Consider the following 26,825-nt stretch of genomic DNA (forward strand, 5'->3'; position numbering starts at 1 on the left):
AGGATAGATCAATGATATAATGTATGCTATATTCATAAATATATACAACACAATATATCTCAACACACTATATCATTAGTTTAAAGACGGAGCTCTGTTTTTTCTTTTTCAACTTTAATCTTCTCCTTTAGTTCATTGAGGTAGATTTTGCGTAATTCAATTTGCCACTTTAATTTTTGGATCATTCCAAATCCACCTCTCGCTGGATCTTTTTTCCAAGCGTCACCTTCCATGAGTATGGACGATGCCAACATGTCTCTTTGTTTGTCTTTGGACGCGAACCTCATCATCTTAATAATATTTGACGTACCAAATAACTTATGTGCATTTTCATATTCACCTTTTCTATAAAAAAAATAATCAAAATTGATTAGTATTAATAACCAATTTACTGATCATGCATTTAACAAAAAAACATTAGCAAAACATATATATATATATAAGAAAAACATATACCTTTCGGCAGGAAAATATGGTGCAAAATCACATTTTTTGGGACAGCGTTTGTTTTTGGTGGTGCATAGAGCACAAGGAGCACGTTTAACATTGACTCTCGAGACATCCATAACAATAATTTGTGTAAATACAACTATAAATTTGTTAATTGAAAGAAGAATATATAAAATATTTCATGAAGATGAATTTATATATAAACCTTTGGAAAATATTATCAAACTTTTCAATTAAATTTTTAATGAAAAAGATAAGGCTAAAACTTTTAATAACTCGTTCTTTTTGTATTTTGGAAATAATTTGAGATTTTGTTTGGCTTTAAGTTTGTAACTATGTATATTTTGCTTTAATTATTTATACATATAGACTAATTTCCAATTATAAAATCTATAACTATTTTTATTCAGTCACATGAATAAAGAACAATTATTACACCGACAAATGTTTTCATAACAACAATACTATTTAATAATGATACCAAATTTTCACTTCATCTTATATGTATATTTCTCTAATTATTTATATATTTAGACTAATTTTCCAATCATAAAAACTAAACTATTTTTAATAAATTACCTGAATATATAACACATATTATGCCGACAAAAGTTTTTACAACAATTAATTCTATCTCATAATAATAATTAACAATTTTCACATCAAATTTTATTAATACTAGGTTATGAACTTGGGCGAATTTTTCATAGATATCTCTTATATTTTTTTATGTTGATTTTTTTCTTCTTTACAAAAATCTTAATATAAAAACTTATTAATAACTTAAAAATGTTAAAAGTATATTGTTATTAAAACATTTTTTCTTATTTTCATATATATTGTTTTTATCCTTTTTATAACTATCTTAAGATACAAAATTATTAGAATATAAAAAAATGCTAATTATTAAGAAGGCTAAGCCTAGGGGTGTCAAAATGGGTAACCCAACTCAACTCAACTCATAATCAAATGAGTTTAGAATTAAATAAGTTATGGGTTGACCCAACTCATTTTGCTAAATGGGTTGAGTCAACCCATAACTCATTTAATTTGATGGGTTGAGTTGTTAAATGGGTTAACCCATTTAAGTAATAATTTAATTAATTATTATTATAAAAAATAATAAATAATTATCATTATTAATTCATTATTATCAAACTTAAGATATTTACGGATTCCACTTTTTACAGGTTTACGTTTTTGGTACCGAAAATCACGGATTTACGTTTTTGGCGGGAAAATTATAGATTTTTACGTTTTTGGCCGGAAAATGATGGGTTTACGTTTTGGGCGAAAAAATAACGGATTTACGTTTTTGGCGGGAAAATCTCGGGTTTACGTTTTTGACGGGAAAATCACGGGTTTACGTTTTTTGCGGGAAAATCACGGGTTTGCGTTTTTGGCGGGAAAATTACGGATTTACGTTTTTTGCGGGAAAATCACGGGGTTACATTTTTGGCGGGAAAATTACGGGTTTACGTTTTTGGCGGAAAAATCACGGGTTTACGTTTTTGGCGGAAAAATCACGGGTTTATGTTTTTTGGTGGAAAAATTACGAGTTTATTTTTTCTTAATTTCATCGCTTGTATATTTAAGAAATTTGGAAAAATATTAATTTAATTAAATTGGTTTAGATGTGTTGGTTAAACTTAAATTGACATTGGTTTAGAGATTTTAGTTGGTTTAATTCAATTTTACAAAATTTGATGGGTTAATTGGGTAAACCATTGAAACCATTAACCATTACAACCCAACTCATTTTACTCATCAAACCAATTGACTCATCAACCCATTTGACCCATCAACTCATTTGAGTCAAAATTTTCAACTCATTAGGGTTCATGGATTGAGTTGAGTTGAGTTGACCCATGAATTTTGACCCATTTTGACACCCCTAGCTAAGCCTGATAGATTTATTAGAACTCCACGTGGACGGCCTTATAAGCTTATAGCCTCAAGTTTTAAAATATTATAATAATTTTAATAATTATTTACCTTTGATGTATTTTAATGTAGATTAGAAAAGTAAAAGGACAAAAAACAAATTATAAACATAAATTATATTTTACGGAAACTTTATGGTTAATACCAAGGTTTAAATCATTTACCTTTTTAAATCAATATTTCTTTTGGAAACAAATTCCGTACTTCAGTTTTTTTACTTTATTAGCCTTTACATCTTGATTTTTTGTATTATTTGAAAATAATTAAATGATTTTTGCATATCTTTGATCATTTTTATGTATTGCATCAAAAATTCGAAATGTTTATTAGACAGTTTATTAATTTTACATATTTTTTACCGGTTATTATATGTGTTGCATTAAGGATATCCAAAATTTTGGAAATGAAAATTTCATAAATTTAATTATATGTAGTAACAGATTGGATTACCAATACTGTTTACATTATTTAAGATATATATTAGCTGTGTGCCCAACCCTAGTTAAAGGCAATGCACATTTTGAGGGAAACTTTATAATAATGTTAATTAAATATTTTGATTAAGACAGGGGGACATATGGGTCCATTGTTAGATACTGAAGGAATCCATATGATGTATTGACGGAATCGATTTTAATTATCAATTAAAAAACATATAGATATGGTTGTAGAGGAAAAGTCCAAATTTGTAGAGTTGAGTAGTGATTATTAGTCTACGCAACTATAATATGTGATCGAGAAAAGAAGAAACCTATGTAAAGGTCACTAGACTCCATTACTTAACGGGTGATAATGTCAAGAAAAAGTCGAGTCAAATTATTAATTATTTACCCCAACCAAGCCTATTACATGATGTTATCACCGAATTAGAGATTATGATTTAATTTAAATGTAGCTAAAATCGTAGAGGAACTATGATGCATGCTAGCTATATAGTCCGATTGGCAATCATCGCCATGACAAGAACATTATAGAGAAATGATAGTAACAAAAACGGTAAAAGAAAATCACATTTTAGTTTAAAGCTTGACACATAGACATACAATCAAATAATATCTTCATAGTGACAAGAGGTTGAATAGACACAAAAAAAAAAAAAAAAAAAAAGAACATAACAAATTTGCTATGGGGTTCTTAGTTCTTACCTCATTGTCTCTAATATGTAATGAGACACTGATCAAATATATGACTTAGCTTATTTTACAAGTAAAATATCTCATTTTAATATCCCTAGTTACATGCTTTTGTCTTTGCCGCATCTTCTCTAGCTCTTTGAGATGAAAATGAGGTACACACTCACTACTTATTAGTTCTTGTATCTAAGACTAACAACCATAACCATTTTCATCAACAAAACTGATAATCATGCAATTTAATGCTGTGGTACTGAAAGATAAAAGCTATTCACAATTACGTCCAAATCAACAAATAGTTGAAAGATAATCACTAGAAAGAAGTCTTATGACTTGTAAAATAACTGAAGCATCTTCGAGTGAATCAATTTAAAAACAACGAAATCAGAATTCAAGCTTGAATGTTTGAATGAGGAAATCGAACAAACGACACACTCTATACCAGAAATGGAGAATAGAAATAGTCAATCCACCAACTTACACTATTAGAACATACCATAAAACATGATATAATACAATACAAATACAAAGCTAAGTGATGAAGCTGTTCGAGGAATTGCCTCAGTCAAAAATATTTGGACGTAGAAGTTAGACGTTAACAAGAGATATAACGGGTTGGACATACTTTTGAAAAAATACAACCCATTACAAGAAACTGCAATCGAACCGTAGACAAGTAACAACTTTTGGGGAGCAAGCAAAAGGTTGGTACAACTTACAAACGACACGTAGTTATATATAACCAAGTCAAAACAGCAAAAGTGAGAAGCAAGGAGAAAAAGAACAGAAAGTGCCAAGTCGTAACCCACAAGAAAGTGTCATAAAGAGTTGACAAAAATGTAAAAGAAACATTCAAATGCAGTTTAATAAGTTAATTATATTGAAAAAGAAAAAAAAAATCTTCCGATCAATTAGACTCGGATCCTTATATACATAAAATCTTTTCTTTCTGTTTTTAGATAATGCACACACAAATCTCCCCACTTAATCGAAATCTTCCAAGGCTAGCTTCAGCTGCAGTAAACAAAAGCCGTTTTAATAAACAATCAGCTAAAAAATGTGGAAATTCTTCAATGGGTTTTGTTTGTTTTTGATATGAGAAAGTTTACCTTAGAGAGCCATCTCAGCTTGTAAGGCAGCGAGTTCATCTTCCTCAGCAGTAGGTTGCTTCTGAGCTGGAGCACGAGCAGGCTTGTTTCCTTGAGGCACATGGATTGGAACAGGCTGAAGAAGTTGCTCTTCTAGCTCAGCGCCTTCTAGTTCGTCAAGTTCTGCTTCCAATTCATCCTGCAAATTGCCAATAACAATAATTTTAAGAATAGTTGAAACATAATGTGTTTCTTAGTTTGAGTATATGATCAAGGGGTCTATCGGGAAGTTACCTCATCAAAATCATTAGCCCCAAATGGAGCCGACAATGCTTCTTGGATCTGTTTCATGTTCTCAGTTTGTTCATTGATCTCATCCATTGTCTTGTCAACATCATCAATGTTTCTGCAAAACAAATGTGTTTAGCTGCACACTAAGTGGCCACTTAAATTATAGTCTTATTTGACCCGATAGTACAGTGGTTAGGAAAGTAAACACATACGTTGCTTTCTGCATAGCTTTCATTGCAGAAGCTCCAGTCCTCAAAGCATCTACAGTCTCTGTTGTTGCTTTAGCACCTTCTAACATAATCATCTGTTTACACAATAGTGACATATTCAAATATAGTTCATATTAGCAAATATCGCAAAACACTTGAACAATAGAAAAACAAAGAAAGAAAACTGACTTGATCATGAATACGGAGCTGGAAATTCCCGAGCTGTTCAACTTGTTGCTCATATAACCTTTTCCTTTTCAAACATTGTATAGCCGCTGCACAATTACAATACACACGTAAGTAATCTATCTATCTAGTAACACATTCATTGATTTCTATGCATGGGATGTATTGTATATCAGAGCAAAAGTTGGCCATACCGCGTTTGTTCTTCGCCCGGGAGAATTCCTTAGCTTTCTCAACCTCTCCAGTAGCTTTCTTGAGAAGAACATTCTCCTTCTTCTCTAACATCTCAAGAGTCTGAACCAAAAGAAGCATCAAAAGAAGAATAAACCCAAAAGTGAACCTTCTTAACACACACGAGAGTACCAAATTTTGGTCTAACAATGCAGACAGTATCTATCTAGTAAAACACAGTTCAAATAAACAGCCCAAGAAAGTATGCATTAGAGCCAAAAACGGATACATAATCTGAATCTCTAATCTTGTTAAAAATCCAATTTTTGACATTGAAGTTGAGATAGTCAAATCCAAAACAGATGGAAACAGAGAATACCTCATTGAGCTTGTCTAACGTTTGGAGAGTACTAGTCTCCTGTTTGGGTTTCCCGAATAGCCGATTCATAAACATGGTGGCAGATGATTGTTTGCCTAGAAAATCAAACTGAGATCGAGAAACAAAGAATCAAAGATCAATTCTTTAACCCTAAACAGGAATCTATCAATCGAAATTTAGGGTTCCGTTCACAACAAAATTCGATTCTCAAATCTAAAATTAGATCCCAAAGACAGGTAAAGGTGAAGACTTTACAAATACAAAGAGAAGAATTTTAAGATTTTGGAAATCGATTGATAAATACAAACCTGAGGGATTTGAGATGGGAAGCTTTTGGTTGATTGAGAGATGAGATTAATGGAAGAAGAAACGGCGTTGAAGTTTTTTTTTGTTTGGGTTTCTTCGAAAGCCTTGTCCTACCTGTACTTACTTATTATTGTTACTCATTTTGATTGATATTTTGATTGGTTACTTACACGGACGGTTCTACCCTTTTAAATTAATGAAATTGTTTCTTGGAAATTTCATTGAAAATACGTTAAAAAATATTTTACGAATTCCTCTGAGAAAAGTTTTCTAATTGGTTCTTTTTAGGATTGATATTTTTTTTAGGATTGATATGTGATTATTGATAAAAATTTCGTAATAACACATAAACTTTTTTTTTGCTTATAAATTAATTTAAATAAGTTAAAAAAAAAGTAGAATTAATTCGGATTAAAAAACATAAAATTAAAAATATACTATAATAATCCACAGAAAAAATTATAATAACTAGAATAATTTTTTTTTTTAACACGAATAACTAGAATACTTTACTTTTACTTTATAAAAACATTTACATTATTTTATTAATAAATAAAAACATGACAATAATTATTGAAAACCTCTTCTCTTTTCTTATAGTAGTAGCAAATTATATAAATCTAGCTTTTCTTTTTACGCAATTAGGGCTTTATTGTTGCAGTGTGTGTTAGTCGATGAAGTGTGAGTGAACGACCTTTCTTATTTGACAGGAATAATGAGGTGTGGTTGCATCTGGATCTCGATATAAATTGATGGCGAATTTCACGGCGGCCATGAATAATCATCCTCTGATTTCTTGTAAGTGCCGTTGAAGGTAGTGCTCGATTAGTGCTCTCTCTTCTTACTAGGTAGGGGATTGGGACCTTGAGGGATGAGGTCTCAAAAGTCTCAAATTCAAATTTTCTGGAGTAACTTGTAACACCTCGACCATCCATAATAGTGATTATTTACGTTCTCTTTTGGTCCGTGAGTCCTCTCCTATCTGACGGTCGGTTCGCTACGACCGGTGATTTGTTAGATCGGTAAACAAGTCTTCAACTTCCTAAACGTAACGAACCGACCTTTAGAAAGGAATGAAGCCTATATACCTAAAAAAATATGTGGGTGTTCGTAGGTATAAGCGATCTGGACATTACAAAATTGTTAGAGGCTATGTTTTAGTGTAAATTTAGGTTTGAGGTTGGATCCGCGCTGGCTCTGATCAAGAGCTTCATCTCGGCATCAATGTTGCAAATGAGTTCTTCTTGTTAGCATCGATATATCTTGTGGGTTAGATGTTTGTTGTGATTAACCGTCCAACTTACATCTATGTTTCCGACATATTTTAAATTTGGATTTTGTCTTTTTATTATCATATAACCCGTTTGACATATATATTTCAAAACCCACTAACGAAAATATTAATAAATACTAGTTTTTCGAAGGAAAAAAAAAAACGTTTGCATTATTTAGTCTTGAAACAACAAATTGAAAAGGAAAGGTTGTCGGTGAACAAATTTGAAGGCCACTTGAATAATGCCTTATATTTTTGTCAGAAGCTTACATTGTCTAGGTACTTGTTTAACTTAATTCTTACAATTTCTGATACCAATTGTGTAATATCACTGAGTTAGTTGTTCATGTTGTTTCATTACCCAAAAAACAAAAGTTCTACACGTTGGCATTCCTTTCTTTTGGTCATATATGAGTTTGATAACAATATATAAACTTCAAAATCAGGATTTTCTTTGCTAAATCGAAAGAGTTTCGTAAAAGATTATTGATTGTTTTAAGTTTAATTAAGTAACTTGTAGGTTTAATTCAAAAACTTGTAGGTATCTCAGTGATATTATTGGTTTATGAAATATTGTATTAAGGCTTGTGTCGAATTTGTCTTGGGCCGGCCTTTCTTATCAGAATTGAACCTCAGACAGAAACTGTAATAAACCAAAGATACTGGACATGTGTATGTCGGCCTTTGGAGTCGTCTGTAACTAAAAACAAACTGGATAATTATCCACGATATTACTAATCATTTGAAATCTTCTTGTAATTATCTATAGATTCTTAGAATTACTTATCTCTCCAAAACATTCTGAAACTATCCAAATTTTGTTTTCTATTCGTATTTGTCGAAATACTTGAATGTAAAATCCAGTCTTGGATAGTATCCAATCAGTAGCCGCTATTGTCCCAACTTTTAATCTAAAATATGCATGATTAGAATTATCAAAATATGATGATTGTGAGCTTTGATCCTCAAGAACTCCGATCTAACTCACTGACTCTCGCGATTAATGTCACACTTGAAAGAACTTAGAACAGACACACAAGAATTAACGAGTTCGGATTCCAATTTGGAATCCTACGTCTCGCCAGAGAGTTCTCCGGAATCCACTAAAACAACTTTGCTCAAACCGAGCTTTCTCACACTACAATGTTTCTGCTCTCTCTCTCTCTAGATCCTTATCACACTAGATCGAATGAATTTGAGAATTACAACAGAAGAGCTTAAGAAGAGAAACGAAGAAGAAGAAGATAAGAAAAGTCCGTTAGAGATGGACGCTTCAGATTCAACCACGTGTCACAATCTCAGCTACTCGACTTGACCAAAAGTCAAAACCTTCTACTTCTTCCAGAGTGTCTCGTATACTTAGCATTAGGATCATTCTTCTTCAAATCTCCACCTTGATCCGAATGCTTCCTGTTTTAGCTTTAACTTGGATTCCTCTCCGGTACCTGAACCAACCTGTTCAGCTTTTCTTCAAGTAGACTCACTTGACCTTTTGATTCCTGAGTAAACCCACTCAGCTTCTTCTCCCTGAGTAAACCCACTCAGCTTCTTCTCCCTGAGTAAACCCACTCAGCTTCTTTTGTCCGGAGCTTAGCTCTACCTTAATTCTGTGAAACTCTGAGTAGTTCAAGAGCATCTTGAAACTTACTCACTGGTAACACCTTGGTGAATATATCTGCAGGGTTGTCTTCAGTATCGATCTTCAACACCTGCACTTCTCCATTATTCACCAAATCCCTTATGAAATGGTACTTAACATCTATATGTTTGGTTCTCTCGTGATAGACTGCGTTCTTTGCTAATGCAATCGCACTTTGTGAGTCACAGTGGATGTTCACTGTCTTCTGCACAAAACCTAGCTCACTCACATGACCTTTTAACCAAATTGCTTCTTTGGCTCCATCTGTCAATGCCATATATTCTGCTTCAGTACTTGACAACGCTACTACCTTCTGCAAAATTGGATTTCCAGCTTATTGTGTTCCCACCGAAGGTAAATACCACTCCTGAAGTAGATCTTCTACCTTCTTTATCTGCTGCATAGTCTGAGTCACAGTATCCTTCAAGAATGAGTTCTCCTTCATTCTTATAACATAGCTTTCTGTCTATTGACCCTCTAATGTATCTTAGTATCCACTTCACAGCTTGCCAGTGCTCCTTTAGAGGTTTGCTCATAAATCTGCAGACTAATCCAACTGAATGAGCCAGATCCGGCCTTGTACCTATCATTGAGTACATTAAGCTTCCAACCGCACTCTGATATGGAACTGCCCTCATAACCTCTGACTGTCTCATAACCTCTTCATCAGTTGCAGGTTTAAGCTTGAAGTGAGCACCCATTGGAGTAAAGACTGGTTTAGCTTGGTCCATTCCAAAATTCCCAAGTACCTTTAACAGATAACCTTCCTGAGATATTGACATGGTTCCAGCCTTTCTGTCTCGCACAATCTCCATTCCAAGTATCTTCTTGGCATCTCCCAAATCTTTCATCTCAAACTCTGAGTTGAGAAGAGCCTTTAGATCACATACTGTCCTCTTGTCTCTGGAAGCTATGAGAATATCATCTACATATAACAGTAGGTAAATGTATTCTCCACTCTGTAGCTCTTTGAAATACACACAGCTGTCGTATTTACTCCTTTCATAACCAATCTTCTGCATGAACTCGTTGAACCTGTTGTTCCATTGTCTTGGAGATTGTCTCAGTCCATATAGAGATCTTTTCAGCAAGCACACCTTATCCGGATATCTCTTATGAACATAACCTTCAGGTTGTTCAATATAGATTGTTTCGTCTAGGTACCCATGAAGAAAAGCCGTCTTCACGTCCATCTGTTGGAGTTCCATGTCACAGTGAGTCACCATTGACAGTAACAGACGAATTGAGACATGCTTCACCACTGGTGAGAAGATCTCCTGATAATCTATTCCTTCCTTTTGTGAATAGCCTTTAACCACCAGTCTTGCTTTAAACCTTGGTTTCTCTACTCCAACAATTCCTGACTTTCTCTTGAACACCCACTTACAGCCGATTGGTTTCTGAAACTGATCTCTGTTAACTAACACCCAAGTGTTGTTCTTGAGAAGTGATTCTATTTCTTCGTCAACAGCTTTTAACCACATCTTATAATCAGAGTCTTGAAGTGCTTTTTGATAGTCATTTGGCTCAGGATTTCCACCATCTTCTGTAATCATGTAGGCATATCCTGCTATCTCATCAAGTACTTCCTCATTCAACTCATAATCTCTCAGCTTGTCAGGTATCTTTGTTTGCCTCTTAGGCTTGTCTCTGGCAATTTGATATGTTCTCTGACCTGAGTTTTGTCCTGAAGATCCTGTACTTATAGGAGATTCTTCTGAAGACTGTTTTGTATCATCATCTGAAACTCCACCTTGAACAGAAATTTCATCTTCCTTTCTGTTTCCTGCACATTCAAAGCTAGGAATTCGGTTAGTAGCTAATGGGAAATCAAAACTCATACCTGAGGTTGATTGGTTTAGGATGTCTTTGTACATAACGTCTTCTCTAAACACCACATTTCTACTAATAGAACATCTCTCTTCTTCAATCATCCAAACTCTGAATCCCTTGACTCCATTTGGATAACCCACGAATACTCCTTTCTTAGCTCTGGGATCTAGCTTTCCTTCTTGTGAATAAACATACACGACGCATCCAAATCTTTTCAATCCAGAGAAATTTGGAACTGCTGATGTCCACAATTCTTCAGGAATCTTATTCTCTATGGATGACGATGGTGATCTGTTGATCAAGTACACTGCAGTTGATGCTGCTTTAGCCCAAAATTTCTTATCAAGCCCACTTTCACTCAGCATACTTCTCACCTTGTTCATAATGGTTCTGTTCAACCTTTCTGCAACTCCATTCTGTTGTGGGGTATATGTGCATGTTCTGTGCCTTACTATACCCTCTTTCTTGCACACTTCATCAAACTTATGATTGCAGAACTCTAGACCATTATCAGTTCTTAGGTGCTTTAGTTTTCTCTCACTTTGTGTTTCCACCATTTTTTTCCATTCTGTAAATGATGCGAATGCCTCATCTTTCGTCTTGAGAAAGTAAACCCACACCTTTCTTGACCAGTCATCTGTAAACGAGATGAAATATTGACATCTGCCAAGACTGTGAGGCACGTTAGGTGATCCCCAAAGGTCTGAGTGAACATAGCCAAGCTTCTCCTTTGTAACATGTTGAGCTGTACCAAAACTTGTTCTGTGTGTTTTCCCTATAACACAGTCTTCACAAAACTTAATTTCTGATATCCTGTCATCTCCGAAACAACCTTTCTTACTCAAAACCTCCATGGCCTGTTGCCCTATGTGTCCCATTCTGCTGTGCCATATCTGTTTCACTTGCTGTTGTTATCAGAGATTCTGATCCTGCCATACTAGCCTGTGCCTCTAGTATATATAGTGAAGCTCTCCTTATTCCTCTTATGAATTCACTTGAGTCCTGCATGACTCTCAATACACCATTGTTCGCTTTGAATTCATAGCCTTCTGCTTCTAAAGTTCCCATTGATATCAGATTTCTTCAAATCTCAGGAATGTATCTAACTCCTTGTAGAACAATACTTGTTCCATCCTTCTTGATAAACTTGACTTTGCCAATTCCTTTTACCTCAGAGAAAGAATTATTTGCCATTCTAACCTTTCCTGACTTAGCTTCCACAAAGTCCATCAGATACTCCTTCCTTGGTGTCATATGGAAAGAACACCCAGTATCCATTATCCACTCTTCTTGATCGTCCTTTCCCTCACTCATGTTAACCTCTGAGGCTACTAGACCAACCAAATCTTGAGCATCATCCTTTACTAGTGCTGTTTCCCCTGCACCATTTGCTTTGTTCTTTTCAAGCCACTTGTAACATTGTCTCTTGAAGTGTCCTTCCTTTCCGCAAATCCAGCAGACTTTCTTTCCTTCTGTTGATTTAGGTCCATCACTTCCTCTGGCCTGAGACTTACCTCGGACATAAAGACCTTCCCCTACAGGTCTAGATCCTCCAGAACTATCTCTTAGTTCTAATTCCTTTGATTTCGCTGCACTAATAACATCATCAAGTTTAATGCCCTCTCTTCCATATTTCAATGTTTCTTTGAGCATATCATAGCTATCAGGTAAGGCACTTAATATCAAGATTGCTTGAACTTCATCAGGAACTTGAATCTGAAGGTTATTCAGATCTGAAATCATCTTTTGGAACTCATCCACATTCTCTTCAAGAGTTTTTGAGTCTTGCATTCTGTAATTATAAACCTTGAGTTGAAGATAGACTCGGTTTGGAAGAGACTTCACCAAATACAGTTTATCTAGGGTTGCCCAAGCTTCAGCTGCAGTCTTAGAATTTTCGATGTTCCTTAGTACCTTATCTCCGACGTTTATGAAGATCATATCCATCGCCTTTTCATCTTGATCGATTCTTGCTTTTTCTTCCTCGATCCGCTGTTTCTTCTTAGCTGGATCAGATTCATCTTCTTCCTTTAATGGTGGTAACGGAGCTCGTTCCACCAAAGCATCTTTTAACCCCATCACCCTTAGATGTGAGAACATCCGTGTTTTCCAAAGTGAAAAATCACCGGAACCATCGAACTGTGAAATCTTAAGCTTTGTGTTTGACATCTCCGGTTAGATCTGCGAATCCTTGAGTCCAACCTGGCTCTGATACTAATTTGTGAGCTTTGATCCTCAAGAACTCCGATCTAACTCACTGACTCTCGCGATTAATGTCACACTTGAAAGAACTTAGAACAGACACACAAGAATTAACGAGTTCGGATTCCAATTTGGAATCCTACGTCTCGCTGGAGAGTTCTCCAGAATCCACTGAAACAAATTTGCTCAAACCGAGCTTTCTCACACTACAATGTTTCTGCTCTCTCTCTCTCTCTAGATCCTTATCACACTAGATCGAATGAATTTGAGAATTACAACAGAAGTGTTTAAGAAGAGAAACGAAGAAGAAGAAGATAAGAAAAGTCCGTTAGAGATGGACGCTTCAGATTCAACCACGTGTCACAATCTCAGCTACTCGACTTGACCAAAAGTCAAAACCTAGAGTGTCTCGTATACTTAGCATTAGGATCATTCTTCTTCAATAATTTTTTAATATAAAAAATAGAAGATGTTCAATAATAGAGAAATCAATCATCTATAATAAGCAAATGATGTCAGACTACAGAAGACGATAGAAGAATCATCTTTCTCCACCGTTGTTTTCTAGAGAACTACTTGCGGACCACTTATTAATTTTAGGGATATGATATTGACAGCGACTAACCAAATCGATATGAACTAATATAAAATGAAAATAAACAAAACTGTATATATATTATTTAAACTGTGAAAGTTCAATTTCATTCACGTCACTGAATTCAAAATATCAAACGATATGAATTTTATCACCTTTTCGTTTTCAGCAAAATTGGATTTAGAAATGTAATAGTATTTCCATATAACAAAACGTTTTTATTAAACATTAACGTTAATGGCACATACCGAAGAATATCCTAAAAAATTGCGCCACCTGGTTCAAGTCGCTATGGATGGGATGGTGTGTCGTCTGCTCATCAACGTACATTTACCGACTAGTCGGGATCTATATCTTCTAGAGGTTTTTAGTCTTTAGCCCAACATTAAAAATAAAAAAAACTGTCGGTTACGTACGTTGTTTTCAGGTTTCCCTTAACAGAACGAGCATTTCATTTATTGGTTTTCTTAAAGAAATTTTCTGTCATTGTCAATGTCGTGGACCAAAACCATTAAACTGATATTGAGCTTTTATATGTTTTTTTGTTAGTTTGTAGGCAAATTGAACTTTTACTTGTTAGGTTATAAGTTGACGATAATTTAGCACGTCGTTTAGTGATTAATCTATTGATGGTGTCCATTGTCCAAGCTCCAAAGCCATACAAAAATCTATAGGTGGTGTCCGTCATTCCACTAAGTAGGATTTTTTGTTTGAATCATTTCTATATAGTAAATTACATTCCATATAGTTGTAGAAAACCCTTTATTTACTTTGTATTTCCAGTATTTTAAGTTTCTCTTTTATAGAGCATAGTTTCAGAGAAATTTCGTTTTCTTTCGACTATATTTCCAGAGACATTTAGGTCATTCACCGGTTTATGTTTTTCTTTTTGAATTTTGGATTTTGGGGATATTTAATTTTTCCATCTGTTTATGTAATTTTAAAATATATTTTTCTATGTTTTTATATATAAAATTAGATGACAAAAAAGAATATAAAATCTTCGAAAACGATTGCATCGTCATTTTGATTATCTGTTTCCCATTATATAAATTATGGTTATATTATGGTTTAGGCTGTTTTGATTTCTTGCATTCTTTAATATTTTCAGAATTTATTCGAATAGGTTTAATTAGTTCCGTACAACCAACATAGAAAGATATTATTAGTTTTTGTTCTATTCAATTTTGATGGAATGTCTACTCCTACCAACAGGTTTGAACAAGGATTTTGCATAGTTATAGTATTAAAAAGTGACTAAAAAGTAGAAAGTTAGAGAGTGGGTAGTGTTGCTAAACACTTTATTCTTTCTCGTACCAAACTGATGTGATATCTAAAATGACTTTGAACTGAAAAGAGAGCATAGCACTCGACAATAAAAAGGGTTTTGATAGATCCCACTGATTATCTCTGAAGCGAAAAACCCCTTTTTTTCTCTCAACTTGACGATTAGGGTTTCTTCTTCTCCTTGCCGCCGTTGGTGTGGCCTCTCGCCCACCGGCGAGAATCTTCCTCTTTCTCCCTCCTCTCCCTTTTTTCTATGGCTTTAGTGATGCTTGCTCGGGCTCCTGCTCCACCTTTGCTCCTCCCTTCTCCGAATCCGCCGCCGTGTGCTCTACCGCAAGATTTGACCAGTTTGGTCTCTCCTTCTGAACCTCCCGACCCTCCAGACCCACCAGACTATCTCGTTGGAGCTTCCAACTCCTTTCTCTCGATTTTGCTGTTGAGGTCTTCAGATCTAGGATCAGATCTTGTTCAGACTTTGAGCCCTCTAGATCTGGGTTTTGCTTTACGATCTATTACTGCTGTGTGCAGTTCGTGGTACCAAGTATTTCCTCTCGCTTGTTTGGAGCTTTGGTTCTCTATTCCACACCTCTCTCATCCTCTAGTCACTCTATCAAAAGGTTTTGTCTCTCTGAAAGGTAGTAATTTCTTTGAATTTTTACCTTCCTTTGGAACATGCCTTCGTTTATACTTCAGTTCCCTCACCATGAGGATGTGATGATTTCTACTAGTTTTAGGCTGGTTTTACCTCAATATGAGGCTGTTATGATCTTGCTTAAGCTCAAGCTGTTCTTACCTCATTATGAGGATTGTTGTTTTCGATTGGACTTCGAATTCAGCTTCTTTTACCTCAGTATGAGGTTGGTTTGATTCTGTATAAGCTTAGGCTTCTCTTACCTCATTATGAGGATGTTATTTAAAAACTTTGGTTAAGAGCAATTCATGTTATTGTTTCTTTGGTTTGGTTTCTTGAAATTTCACGCAGGATAAAGGAAAAGACATATGACGTCTTAACAAGAAATGATCTTGGGTCTTGGACTCCAGATTTGTTCATCAAGAAGTGGTGGTTTTCGCAACCCCACACCTCTCCGAAGTTGAGGTTTTTCTCACATCTCGTAAGCTCAAGAAGTTGGTGCTTTGTCGCCTATGCTATTGTAGCCGTATTTCATGATGCGTTTTATCCACTAGAGGATGTTGCATCTCCGGACAGCAGATCACCAAGTGTGCTCTCTTATTTCCGAAAGCTCATCTCATGTTGCAGCACTATTGGTGTCTCGAACTTTAGTTGCTTAACTGTTATGTATGCTTCTATTTTTTTCTTTCGTGCTTTCTGTATGTCATTTGTAGCAGTGGTTTTTTTGGCCTTTGTAGCCTCTTTGATGTACTTGTTGAACCATTTCTCCATTGTTGGAGAGTAGAATCATTTATAAAAAGCTAGTTTGACCAAAAAAAAAAGATCCCACTGATTTTGCCAATACCAAATTTTACTATTCCCAATTAACTGTACCAAGCAATATCTTTTTGGTTTGTAACATAATTTTGGCAAAGTTTCGACATGTATCAAACTATCAATCAAATTTGCGATACTGATTTCTATATATAGTTTCAATTTTATTTGGATATCACAAATAAAAACTAAAAGTGGGTTGAAGAATTTACGAAATAATTAACATAATTTTGGTCGGCGCTGACCATAATAATTAATAAATTGCGTCTTTTAGCTCTTAAGTATAGTCAAACGTTAATTTTTTTTAGTAAAGCAAAAGACGTGTCAAAGTCAAACTAACTAAAATTAGATGTTCTCATATACTGATATACAATCATATTTTTAATTATGAAACTATATTGCGTCGTTGACAAAAAAAAAAACTTAGATTGCATCAATAATGGTTATTCTTACAAAAAAAAACCCGTTAATAAATGATATAAAACAAATGAAAAATTAAAAAATTCGATATCATAAATTCATGATATTCTCTTTTACTCTTTTAGTAATTAGATCTCCGAATAATAAATAATCGTTTACTAAAAACGTCCTCCACAAAATTCGGCAAGTAAAAGACCAAAACCAAATCTCTTCAGGGTCAATTTCGTAACTTCACACTAATTCCATAACCATACATAAAAACAAACAAAAAAACAAATCCTGCGAGAAAAATCCCAAAAAATCAATAATTTAAATCACTTTCCATAGTTTACAGACAACACAGAGCTTGCTTACGTGTTCTCCAAATTTTGTATACATTATTTTCACAAAACCAGTTCCTCAACAACTAGATCCATCATCTCTAGCGTTCTTAAAGTTTCCAACTTTTTTTTTTATTAATTTGGGCCAACTTTTTTTGGTTTGAGAATTGGGCGAGGGAGAAAGATGGGTAAAGTGGCAGTTGCAACGACGGTAGTGTGTTCGGTGGCGGTATGTGCGGCGGCGGCGTTGATAGTACGGAGGAGAATGAAAAGCGCAGGGAAATGGGCAAGAGTGATAGAGATATTGAAAGCCTTTGAAGAAGATTGTGCAACGCCAATTGCCAAATTGAGACAAGTGGCTGATGCTATGACTGTTGAGATGCATGCTGGTCTTGCTTCTGAAGGTGGCAGCAAGCTTAAGATGCTTATTAGCTACGTTGATAATCTTCCTTCTGGGTATTTTTCTCTTCTTCTTCTTCTTCTTCCTTATTAATTTTGTGATTTTGGATTTTTAAAAATGGATAAAGTTTAGATTTTTGAGCGATTTTATCTGAATTCAGATTTAAGAAACCTGAATTGGATAAATCGTTCCCACGTTTATCCGATTTTGTTTCTTTTTGGATAATGTCATCTGTGAAAGTTTCTTGCTTTATGATTTATTTGGAATTCGATTTTACTTGTTTGATTGTCACTCAAGAGAATTGGATAAAATTTGAGAATTTTGTGGGATTTTATCTGAATTAAGATTAATAAAATGGATTAATCTTTGTCACGTTTATTTAATTTTGTCTTTTTTTTTTTGTTGGATAATGTTATCTGAGAAAGTTTCATGCTTTATGATTCATTTGGAATTCGATTTTGATGGTTTGATTGTCCATCATTCATGGAATCTAAATCTTTACTTTGAATCATAATCTCTCTTGAAATTGGGAATTTTGTGAAAATTGTCATGCCAAAGTCAATAGAATCGGAGCAGAACATAGTTGATATAGCTTTTGATGTCTCACTGTTCCAAAGCTTGGCTTCTTTTACTTTCATGGAACTTAAAGAGTTTTTTCTTTGTTATCTTTTGTTTGTCATGTTCTTTGTAGGAGCGAGCCCATATGTCTTTATAAGAGGATTTAATGTAACTTTTTGGGTGAATCATTGAGTGTACTTTTTCTGTGTAGTTGTTTGTTTGTTTTTTGAGTTCTGATGCTAAATTCCGTTGTAAAATTTGAGTTGTGTGATTGGTTTTAATGCTTGGTATCAATTTGACAGGGATGAGACTGGTTTTTTCTATGCGTTGGATCTAGGCGGAACAAACTTCCGTGTTATGCGTGTGCTTCTTGGTGGGAAGCACGACCGTGTTGTTAAACGAGAATTCAAAGAAGAATCTATTCCTCCTCATTTGATGACCGGGAAGTCACATGTCAGTTTTCTCACTAAACTTTTATTCCTTATTGTTATGATTAGTCTTCTTGGTTGGTCTATATCTTTGTGTATTGGTTACATTTTGGCAGGAATTATTCGATTTTATCGTTGATGTTCTTGCCAAGTTTGTCGCTACAGAAGGCGAGGACTTTCATCTCCCACCTGGTAGACAACGGGAACTAGGTTTTACTTTCTCATTTCCGGTTAAGCAGCTATCTTTATCCTCTGGCACTCTCATCAACTGGACGAAGGGCTTTTCCATTGACGATACAGTTGAGCTTGTTCTCCTTTCATCTCTTTCCACCGAGTTTTTGATATGATTACGCTGTTTCTGATCTCCTGGCCTCTGTATCTCTGTTTCTTGGTGATTGTGTAGGTTGATAAAGATGTTGTTGGAGAACTTGTTAAAGCTATGGAAAGAGTTGGGCTGGACATGCTTGTCGCAGCGCTTGTGAGTTTTCCTCTATACACACACTCTTTTTTCAACTAGCAATCAATTTGTGTCATCTACTTGATTATGATTCTCTAATCCCTTTTGTAAACTTTACAGGTTAATGATACCATTGGAACACTTGCGGGTGGTAGATACACTAACCCGGATGTCGTTGTCGCAGTTATTTTGGGCACCGGCACAAATGCAGCCTATGTCGAACGTGCACATGCAATTCCCAAATGGCATGGTTTGCTACCCAAATCAGGAGAAATGGTTTGTGTTTTCGAATAAAACATAACAACTCCAATTGAGCTTTCAAGTACCTGTTTCATCTTATAGTATGTATGTACCACAATGTAGGTGATCAACATGGAATGGGGAAACTTCAGGTCATCACATCTTCCATTGACAGAGTACGACCACTCTCTAGATGTCGATAGTTTGAATCCTGGTGAACAGGTATGAGCTTTGAAACTATGCTGTTTTCCGAGAGTTTCGCTTATTGAAATATCATCATGACCATAAGATTATATCTGGCTATATTTGTTTTCTTCAGATTCTTGAGAAAATCATTTCCGGAATGTATCTGGGAGAAATCTTGCGTAGAGTTCTTCTGAAGATGGCTGAAGAAGCTGCCTTCTTTGGCGATATCGTCCCACCTAAGCTGAAAATACCATTCATCATAAGGTTGATTAGTTGCTCCGTCGTTATGACTACTTGCCATCGATTCAGAAGTCTAATAATTATGTTTGCGGTATGCAGGACCCCGAACATGTCTGCTATGCACAGTGATACTTCCCCGGATTTGAAGGTTGTAGGAAGCAAGTTAAAAGACATATTGGAGGTTAGACTCTCTCCTATACACAATGATTTCACACTTTAATCTATAAATCTCAAAAGAGTTTCTTTGGTGGAACTCTCAGGTCCAGACTAGTTCTCTGAAGATGAGGAAAGTTGTGATCAGCCTATGTAACATCATTGCAAGCCGAGGAGCTCGTTTATCTGCTGCGGGGATCTATGGAATCCTCAAGAAAATAGGAAGAGACGCAACAAAAGATGGAGAAGCTCAGAAATCTGTGATAGCGATGGACGGTGGGCTATTCGAGCATTACACTCAGTTCAGTGAGTCGATGAAGAGTTCATTGAAAGAGTTGCTTGGAGATGAAGTTTCAGAGAGTGTTGAAGTGATACTGTCGAATGATGGTTCAGGTGTTGGAGCTGCATTACTTGCTGCTTCTCACTCTCAGTATCTCGAACTTGAAGATGACTCTGAAACAAGTTAATTTTAAAAGCCTTTTTTTTGTGTTTAACCTTCTTCTTTGTTTTGCCGTTAGGGTTTAAACAAATAAAAAAAAGTAAGAAGGTAAAAATGCCCTTTTGGGAAATTTTATTTTTGACAATTTTCAGGAACAATAAAACCTGGATTCTTCATCAAAGCTCTGGGAAATTCAAACGACCAGCCAATGTTGTAGAACTATACATATATATTCGAGTTCTTTCTATGAACGTTCATTTTTTCCCAAAACTAGTAATCAGAAATTCTATCAAGTCTTTTCTTTCGTATTCTTAACTTGAAACACAAATCAAGCATTTGAAACAATGTCTTCTCTATATTTCCGAGCAAAAGAAATACTTGGTATAAAAACGATATTTTTTTTCTCGAATTTAATTTAATATTATATTTTTAAAATATTAATTAAAACCATTTAGACTAAAAATAATGAATTAATATAATACATTTGTTTTAAGATTTTCGAATTTACTAGCAAAGAAACTCCGAAATTTAGGATTTGAATAGATGTAACATATGGTACGAACAACTAGAACATTTTATTTTTGAACAGACAACAATCAATTTACTGCATATCAAATTTATTTTTATGTAAATCTGATATGTAATTAGTCTGCTACCAATTTTGTTTTTTCCCATGGTTATCATTACAAATTACAATTTATAAACAGTAAACAAAAGGGTCTATTCAGTAAAACGGTTTTGTCCACCTCATCCATTAACACTTCTTTCTTATCTTCTCCACTTCTCTCCTTTAGAATTTACTCGAAAGGTTGGACCAAGAACAAAAACAAGACTAATTTCAAGTGTTTATTTCTTTGGTTTCAATTTTAATGTAATGGTTTAATTTTGGTTCTTTCCTCTTTTAACAGTTTTGAATATATTAAGTTGTAGTTCAACGAAAAGATCAAATACAAAATCTCAGATCTCTCATTAAAGATTTAATTTTGTACATAATCTTCTTTTTTTTTTTTTTCTAAAATTTTTGTACATAATCATTCCAACATTTTTGTTCTTCTTAAAAGAAACAAAATCGAAATGCTTCAATATTACACAAACAAAAATGTTGGGATGATTACAGACTACGGACCATAATTTCTTGTTTTTGCTCTTGGTCCAAGAGGCTAGCTCAAGCCTTGAAGAGGTAACTTGTATTTTCCTTGTGTTAGTTCCAAGATCATGAATATCTCATTCCCATCTTAGCTATAAATTACTAAAAATTTTTTTCCGTCAACTATATAAACTACTAATTACAATTTTTAAATCTGGTATGTAATTTGTCCGCGACAAAATTTTGTTTTTCACATGTGCATATCGGCCTAATGTTTTCACGTTCGACCCGAATTGCCCGGTTCAACTGATTAACCTGTGATTCGAATACTTTTCTAGTTTGGGTTTAATGTTAAAATCTGACAAGTTCAAAATTTAAAAAACCCACAAAAAGTCACCATTAACCCGTGACCGGTGAACCAATTGAACCGGCCAGATGTGGGTTTTAAAAAGCTTCCTTGACTTTAGAATAAAATATAAGATTTAAACATTTATTCAATCATTGAAAAAGTTTTTTCACTTCTTAAACTCATTTGATGTTGTAGATTTTGGTGAAGACTTCACAATGCCGCTTTAAACAATGAATCGAATGGTGAGAGAGACAACCAAGATTAGTTGTTTAAATTCACGATCTTTTCTTAGTTTATTTCCGTGATTGGTGATCTCTTACTATATTTGTTATCGTGTTAGATATTTAGTTGAATATAAAAAAATGTAATCATTTTATTATAATTATTTGATTTTATATATTTATATATTTTTAGTGTAAATGATTTTATATTTTATTAAATGTGATGTAATTAATTTGTTATTATATTTATAATTTTTTTAAAATTTTTATTAATATTAATTAATTGATCCGTGGTCCAATCCGGATGACTGGGTGACCCAAAGATAGTCCGGTCACTATCTGGGTCAGGTTTAAAAACATCGGTGGTAGCATTGGTAATTCAAGTCTATTTGAGGTGATTTCGTGAAAGAGATTATTTTTCTCGCAACGACACCGTTTTCTAGTCATTTCTGTTGTACTTCTATTCTTTCTTATCTTCTCCTTCCTCTGGTCTTTCCCTTAAACCCTAGAAATCTCTGGTAGTCAATTGGTCTATGAATGGGAGAATCTTCAACCACCGTTATCCAATTGCGCTTCGTTTGAAAAATTCACCTATCCCCACCGGATTTTTTTTTATTTTTTCTCTTCTGTTTACTCCGAATCATGTACTGTAACTTAACAAGAAGCCAAGGCTTTCCAATGGCGATTAGGGTTTCATTACAACAAACAACAATCAAAAGTTGTCTCCAGTTCTCAAAGTCTTCGTATTTACCAGTTAAGTTTCATTTAAACCCTAAAGGAAGCACCTTTGCACATGTTTCGACTGGTTTAGTTAGTTCTCGTCTTAATTCTATGAAGATTAGAATGTTGAGGAACCCTGAAGGTGTTAGAGAGTTTTCGAGTTTTGATTCGCAGAGATTTGGGAAACGAAGTAGTAGTAATAGTAGTAGAGGGAAGTCAGGATTAGGATCGAAAGCTTACCGAGATAAGAGAAGTGGCGGTAGTGGCCGTTCTAGTGGAGATTCAATTTGGGTGAAGTCTGATGAGAAACCAGTGGAAGAAAGGTTTCAGAGAGGTGATAGACCTTCTTGGGAGAAACGAGATGGTAGAAATGATTCAGGTTCTGATAGGAGAAGTAGATCCAGAGGTTATGGTGAGACGAGGAATCGAGATTCTTTTCGTGGTCGAAGAGATGATAGAATCAGTGAAGTGGAAGAAGAGAGTAAGAAAGGTGGAGGGAATTCAATTTGGGTGGCTAATGATGATAAACCGGCGAAAGAGCAATCGCCGAGAGTTAACAACCGGTCATCTTGGGATGATAGAACAAGAAATCAGAACTCTTTTAGTGCCCGAGGTGATGATAGAATCACTGAAGAAGCAGAAGAGGAAACAATGAATCATGCCCCTGAAGATGGTGATGGAATCGTTGAAGAAGAACCAGATAATACTAGGTGGTCTGAGATCAAAAATAGATTCAATAGGTATGATGTAAGAGATCAAGGGCGTGACGATGCAGCTTATCGAAACTGGAATAGGCAAGAGAGCTGGGGTAGGAAAACATGGCAAGAGGCGACTGAGTCCAGTGTGCCTAGGCTGGAAGGTGAAGTGGTTTATGGAGTAAGTCCAGTGTTGGCTGCACTCTCTGTTGGGAGACGAGAGTTCTATGCTCTCTATGTTCAAGAAGGTTTAGATTTGAGCAGTAACAATAGGAAGAAGAAAGACAAGAAAGGCTTCGAGAGAGTTTTGAAAATCTCTGAAAAACTTGGGTTAAACATCAAGGAAACTTCGAAGCATGATCTTAACATGGTCGCTGATAACAGACCACATCAAGGATTGGTGCTTGATGCTTCTCCATTAGAATTGGTGAAAGTGAAAGAACTAGATCCGATTTCATCAGAGGAAGAGAAATATTCTCTCTGGGTAGCTCTTGATGAGGTCACTGATCCACAGAACTTAGGCGCGATCATAAGATCTGCTTACTTTTTTGGAGCCACGGGTGTTGTGGTATGCGCTAAAAACTCAGCTCCATTAAGTGCAGTTGTGAGTAAAGCAAGCGCTGGATCACTCGAAGTAATGGAACTCAGGTACTGCAAAAACATGATGCAGTTTTTGGAAGCTTCTGCTGAGAACGGCTGGCGTGTGGTTGGTGGTTCGGTATCACCAAAGGCTGTTGCTTTGAACGAGGTTTTACCTGGCAGCCCAACAATTCTTGTCTTGGGTAATGAAGGAACGGGTTTAAGGCCATTAGTAGAGCGATCATGTACCGATTTAGTGAGGATTAGTGGTAATATGCCCAACGAAGTTGCAGTAACAGAGTCTGATGATGCGGAAGGTGAAGGTTTCAGATCATTTCTTGCTGTGGAGAGCTTGAACGTGAGTGTTGCAGCTGGTTTGTTTCTTCATCACTTAATAGGCAACAAAGCAAGTGCTTGATTCCTCCTTGAGTTCTTCTTATCAATTACATTTTTGAACCAAACTTGGGATTTGCTCTTTACTTGTATAACTTTATGCTCTCATTCTATGGTTTGTTTTCCTAACATGACCTGATCTATCTATGCTCGAAAAGCTGCATTATTTGAAGATCAATTCCAGAAATTTCAGCTCAGTGAAAGTAAAATTTCCAACAATATCGATAAATCCAACTTCTAGATCTTCAAATTTGTCGAGTGTTTAACGCAAGTGATGATTTATAGTGTTTGGTTAAAATACTCGCACACTTCCTGAGACTTGTTTCTTAGACTGTGGAAAGTTAAACCATATAGTATCTGGTTAAAATGGTTAAAGGTTAAATATGGTTCATGTTTACAATGAATTGGATTTCTACACCACATTTATATTCCCTTAGTTCTTTTTTTTGTCTTGAAAAAGGAAATGGAGCCAAAAACATGAAATGGGTACCACTATATCCTTTACTAGGGATAGCACAAGTAGCATGGTCCAGTTCAACATGAGAATTTGGATATATTTAGTGTTTGATTAAGGTGGTTAAAGCCGGGAAGTTAAACAACTTTTTTGTTATTAAATCATATCAATGATACAACAGACGATTCAAATAGGTGTTTGCAGTTGAAACAAAATGGTTACAAATCATTTGTACTAAAACAATTTTTGAGTTAATTTTTTTAAAAAATATATTTTATATCGTTCTTATAAAAGTTATATTAATAGGTAATAACTAACAAAATTTACAATATAATTTACTGTTAATTTCTAATATTATTAAATATTATAGATGGTATATATTTTTAATACCAAGTGTCTGGTAGCTCAATTGGTAAAGATCATAGATGAAGTTTAGAGGTCGCCGGTTCGAGTGACGCTTGGAACGAAACTAAGGGGGTGTTATTAGTTAATGAATTTTAATAGAATTAAAATCCAACACTAATCAACTGTTATTCAACTAATGATTCTAAATCCAGTTTTAAAATCTAGTGTTATTGGAACTCATCTTTGTAATCATGCTTAATAGATTTTAAAATTTAGTGTTATTCAATTAAGATTTTAAATATTTCATTAAAATCCAGTATTATTCAAAACAAAAAAACTTGTAAAATCCTTGTATATTAGTTCATTTGAAATGAAATCTCTTTGGAGTTTCATGAGTAAATCATTAGAATCAATATTCAAGACATATTGCATAGATTATATTGCATAGATTTTGAAATTTATACAAACATATTTTTAAAAGCAACATCAGAAAACAAATCTAAAGCTTAAAGAATTGACTTTAACTCCATAATTGAATAACACCACCTAATATTACATGCTGTAGTTTTGGATCTGGAAAAATTACGGATTTCGGCCTAGAACCTTCTTATATTAAAAAAAAAAAAAGGTATATATTTTTATTGTCACGAAGAATGTGTGTATACACGAACGCTCATAATCCATTGAAGTCAATTTCTTGCGATAAACGTAGTTTATTTCTTGCACACAATCAAATCTAGTTACGTACATTAGCAAACACTGTTTTAGATTGGTCCGAGTGATTGTTTGACTTTGATCGAAAATAAACACACAATTTTAATTAATTACCTTTGAAAATATGTAATTACAATGCTCATATTAGTGCAAAGAAAAAACAACAAATATAATTTGAACCAATAGTTTGTTCACTAGCAATATATTATATGTATAGTTGACTCTAGTACATTAGTATCAATCTAAAAATCTAATCTAACTCGATATTAGGCCATATGTTTTAACACCAAATTAGATTTGAAAAACATGGCAATGGAAACACAATAATATTTTTAAGTCACATCAGAGAAGAAGATGCATAGAATATACCTAGAAAATATTCAATTCGCCAAGGAGATCAATGATTAGGTCATAGGAGTAATAAACTATAGAATAAAATTATGTGGAAAAAATAATAAATAAAATTAAGAAAAGAAATTGGGTTGTCAAAAACACACATGTATCTAAGCTGTCACCACTCGTGATACTCTGTTCGAAAAGGACATCTTTAGATTCGGCATCACATTCTGGCATCTTTGCCGCCAAAATTACTTTATTGTATAAACAATATTTTCCTCTTGAGTAAGAATAATCCTTCACGAGAAAGTAAAAATTAACTTTGATCTTGCGAGCAAAAGTAGTTTACATGTTTAATGTGATATATGCAAAATAAGTGATATATTATTAAACTGTAATTGGTAATTGATGCGGATCACCACACTAAACATATTTGATCATTGTTCATGTGAAACTTAAAATATTTTTAAAAAGTCGAGTATGAGTAGGTGTCTTTTGGAGATGCCATGTTCTGATGGTTTGATTTAGCTTCAAGAGTGTGATTCGACATTTGAAAAATTAAATAATGCATCAAAAAATGGTTAGAAAAACTCTCTCTTCAAGAATATATATGTCTTAATATGCAGGTTAAGAAGCACATGAACTATTTAGTCTATTTCAC

At 34.5% G+C, this 26,825-nt stretch overlaps 5 protein-coding genes and 2 pseudogenes across 10 annotated transcripts; 4 read left to right on the forward strand and 3 right to left on the reverse strand.

Annotated features, from left to right (window-relative positions):
* Positions 1–79: 79 nt before the first annotated feature.
* On the reverse strand, positions 80–577 carry LBD9 (LOB domain-containing protein 9). The gene is made up of 2 exons (NM_127540.4): positions 457–577; positions 80–345 (listed from the first exon to the last, which is right to left on the reverse strand). Exons 1-2 carry the CDS (start codon positions 564–566, stop codon positions 81–83), a joined length of 375 nt encoding a protein of 124 aa, NP_179572.1. The 5' UTR covers positions 567–577; the 3' UTR covers position 80.
* Positions 578–1,490: 913 nt separating this feature from the next.
* AT2G19825 lies at positions 1,491–2,096 on the forward strand (annotated as a pseudogene; the record flags this gene model as incomplete). Its single annotated transcript has 1 exon — positions 1,491–2,096.
* Positions 2,097–4,182: 2,086 nt separating this feature from the next.
* On the reverse strand, positions 4,183–6,345 carry SNF7.2 (SNF7 family protein). 2 transcript variants are annotated; one of them, NM_127541.5, is made up of 8 exons: positions 6,160–6,345; positions 5,852–5,959; positions 5,496–5,595; positions 5,305–5,390; positions 5,119–5,210; positions 4,910–5,021; positions 4,637–4,814; positions 4,183–4,541 (listed from the first exon to the last, which is right to left on the reverse strand). In NM_127541.5, exons 2-7 carry the CDS (start codon positions 5,924–5,926, stop codon positions 4,638–4,640), a joined length of 642 nt encoding a protein of 213 aa, NP_179573.1. In that variant the 5' UTR covers positions 5,927–5,959; positions 6,160–6,345; the 3' UTR covers positions 4,183–4,541; position 4,637. The 2 variants fall into 2 exon arrangements, with proteins under 2 accessions (NP_179573.1, NP_001318249.1); NM_001335643.1 differs by lacking the exons at positions 5,852–5,959; positions 6,160–6,345 and having other exon boundaries at positions 4,266–4,541; positions 5,496–5,617.
* Positions 6,346–9,031: 2,686 nt separating this feature from the next.
* On the reverse strand, positions 9,032–13,059 carry AT2G19840 (annotated as a pseudogene; the record flags this gene model as incomplete). The annotated part of the gene is made up of 1 exon: positions 9,032–13,059.
* Positions 13,060–15,105: 2,046 nt separating this feature from the next.
* AT2G19850 (transcription repressor) lies at positions 15,106–16,427 on the forward strand. 2 transcript variants are annotated; one of them, NM_127543.4, is made up of 2 exons: positions 15,106–15,621; positions 15,969–16,427. In NM_127543.4, exons 1-2 carry the CDS (start codon positions 15,240–15,242, stop codon positions 15,971–15,973), a joined length of 387 nt encoding a protein of 128 aa, NP_179575.4. In that variant the 5' UTR covers positions 15,106–15,239; the 3' UTR covers positions 15,974–16,427. The 2 variants fall into 2 exon arrangements, with proteins under 2 accessions (NP_179575.4, NP_001154524.1); NM_001161052.2 differs by having other exon boundaries at positions 15,144–16,400.
* Positions 16,428–17,143: 716 nt separating this feature from the next.
* HXK2 (hexokinase 2) lies at positions 17,144–20,604 on the forward strand. 2 transcript variants are annotated; one of them, NM_127544.3, is made up of 9 exons: positions 17,144–17,626; positions 18,431–18,581; positions 18,673–18,855; positions 18,960–19,034; positions 19,134–19,289; positions 19,377–19,475; positions 19,573–19,703; positions 19,779–19,860; positions 19,940–20,604. In NM_127544.3, exons 1-9 carry the CDS (start codon positions 17,355–17,357, stop codon positions 20,297–20,299), a joined length of 1,509 nt encoding a protein of 502 aa, NP_179576.1. In that variant the 5' UTR covers positions 17,144–17,354; the 3' UTR covers positions 20,300–20,604. The 2 variants fall into 2 exon arrangements, with proteins under 2 accessions (NP_179576.1, NP_001077921.1); NM_001084452.2 differs by lacking the exon at positions 17,144–17,626 and having other exon boundaries at positions 17,979–18,581; positions 19,940–20,537.
* A 1,717-nt stretch (positions 20,605–22,321) lies between these two features.
* On the forward strand, positions 22,322–24,539 carry AT2G19870 (tRNA/rRNA methyltransferase (SpoU) family protein). Its single transcript, NM_179661.2, has one exon. The coding sequence runs from the start codon at positions 22,571–22,573 to the stop codon at positions 24,338–24,340; it is 1,770 nt and encodes a 589-aa protein (NP_849992.1). The 5' UTR covers positions 22,322–22,570; the 3' UTR covers positions 24,341–24,539.
* Positions 24,540–26,825: the final 2,286 nt, after the last annotated feature.

This window comes from Arabidopsis thaliana, chromosome 2, assembly GCF_000001735.4.
Source record: "Arabidopsis thaliana chromosome 2, partial sequence".
NCBI classification, from domain to species: domain Eukaryota; kingdom Viridiplantae; phylum Streptophyta; class Magnoliopsida; order Brassicales; family Brassicaceae; genus Arabidopsis; species Arabidopsis thaliana.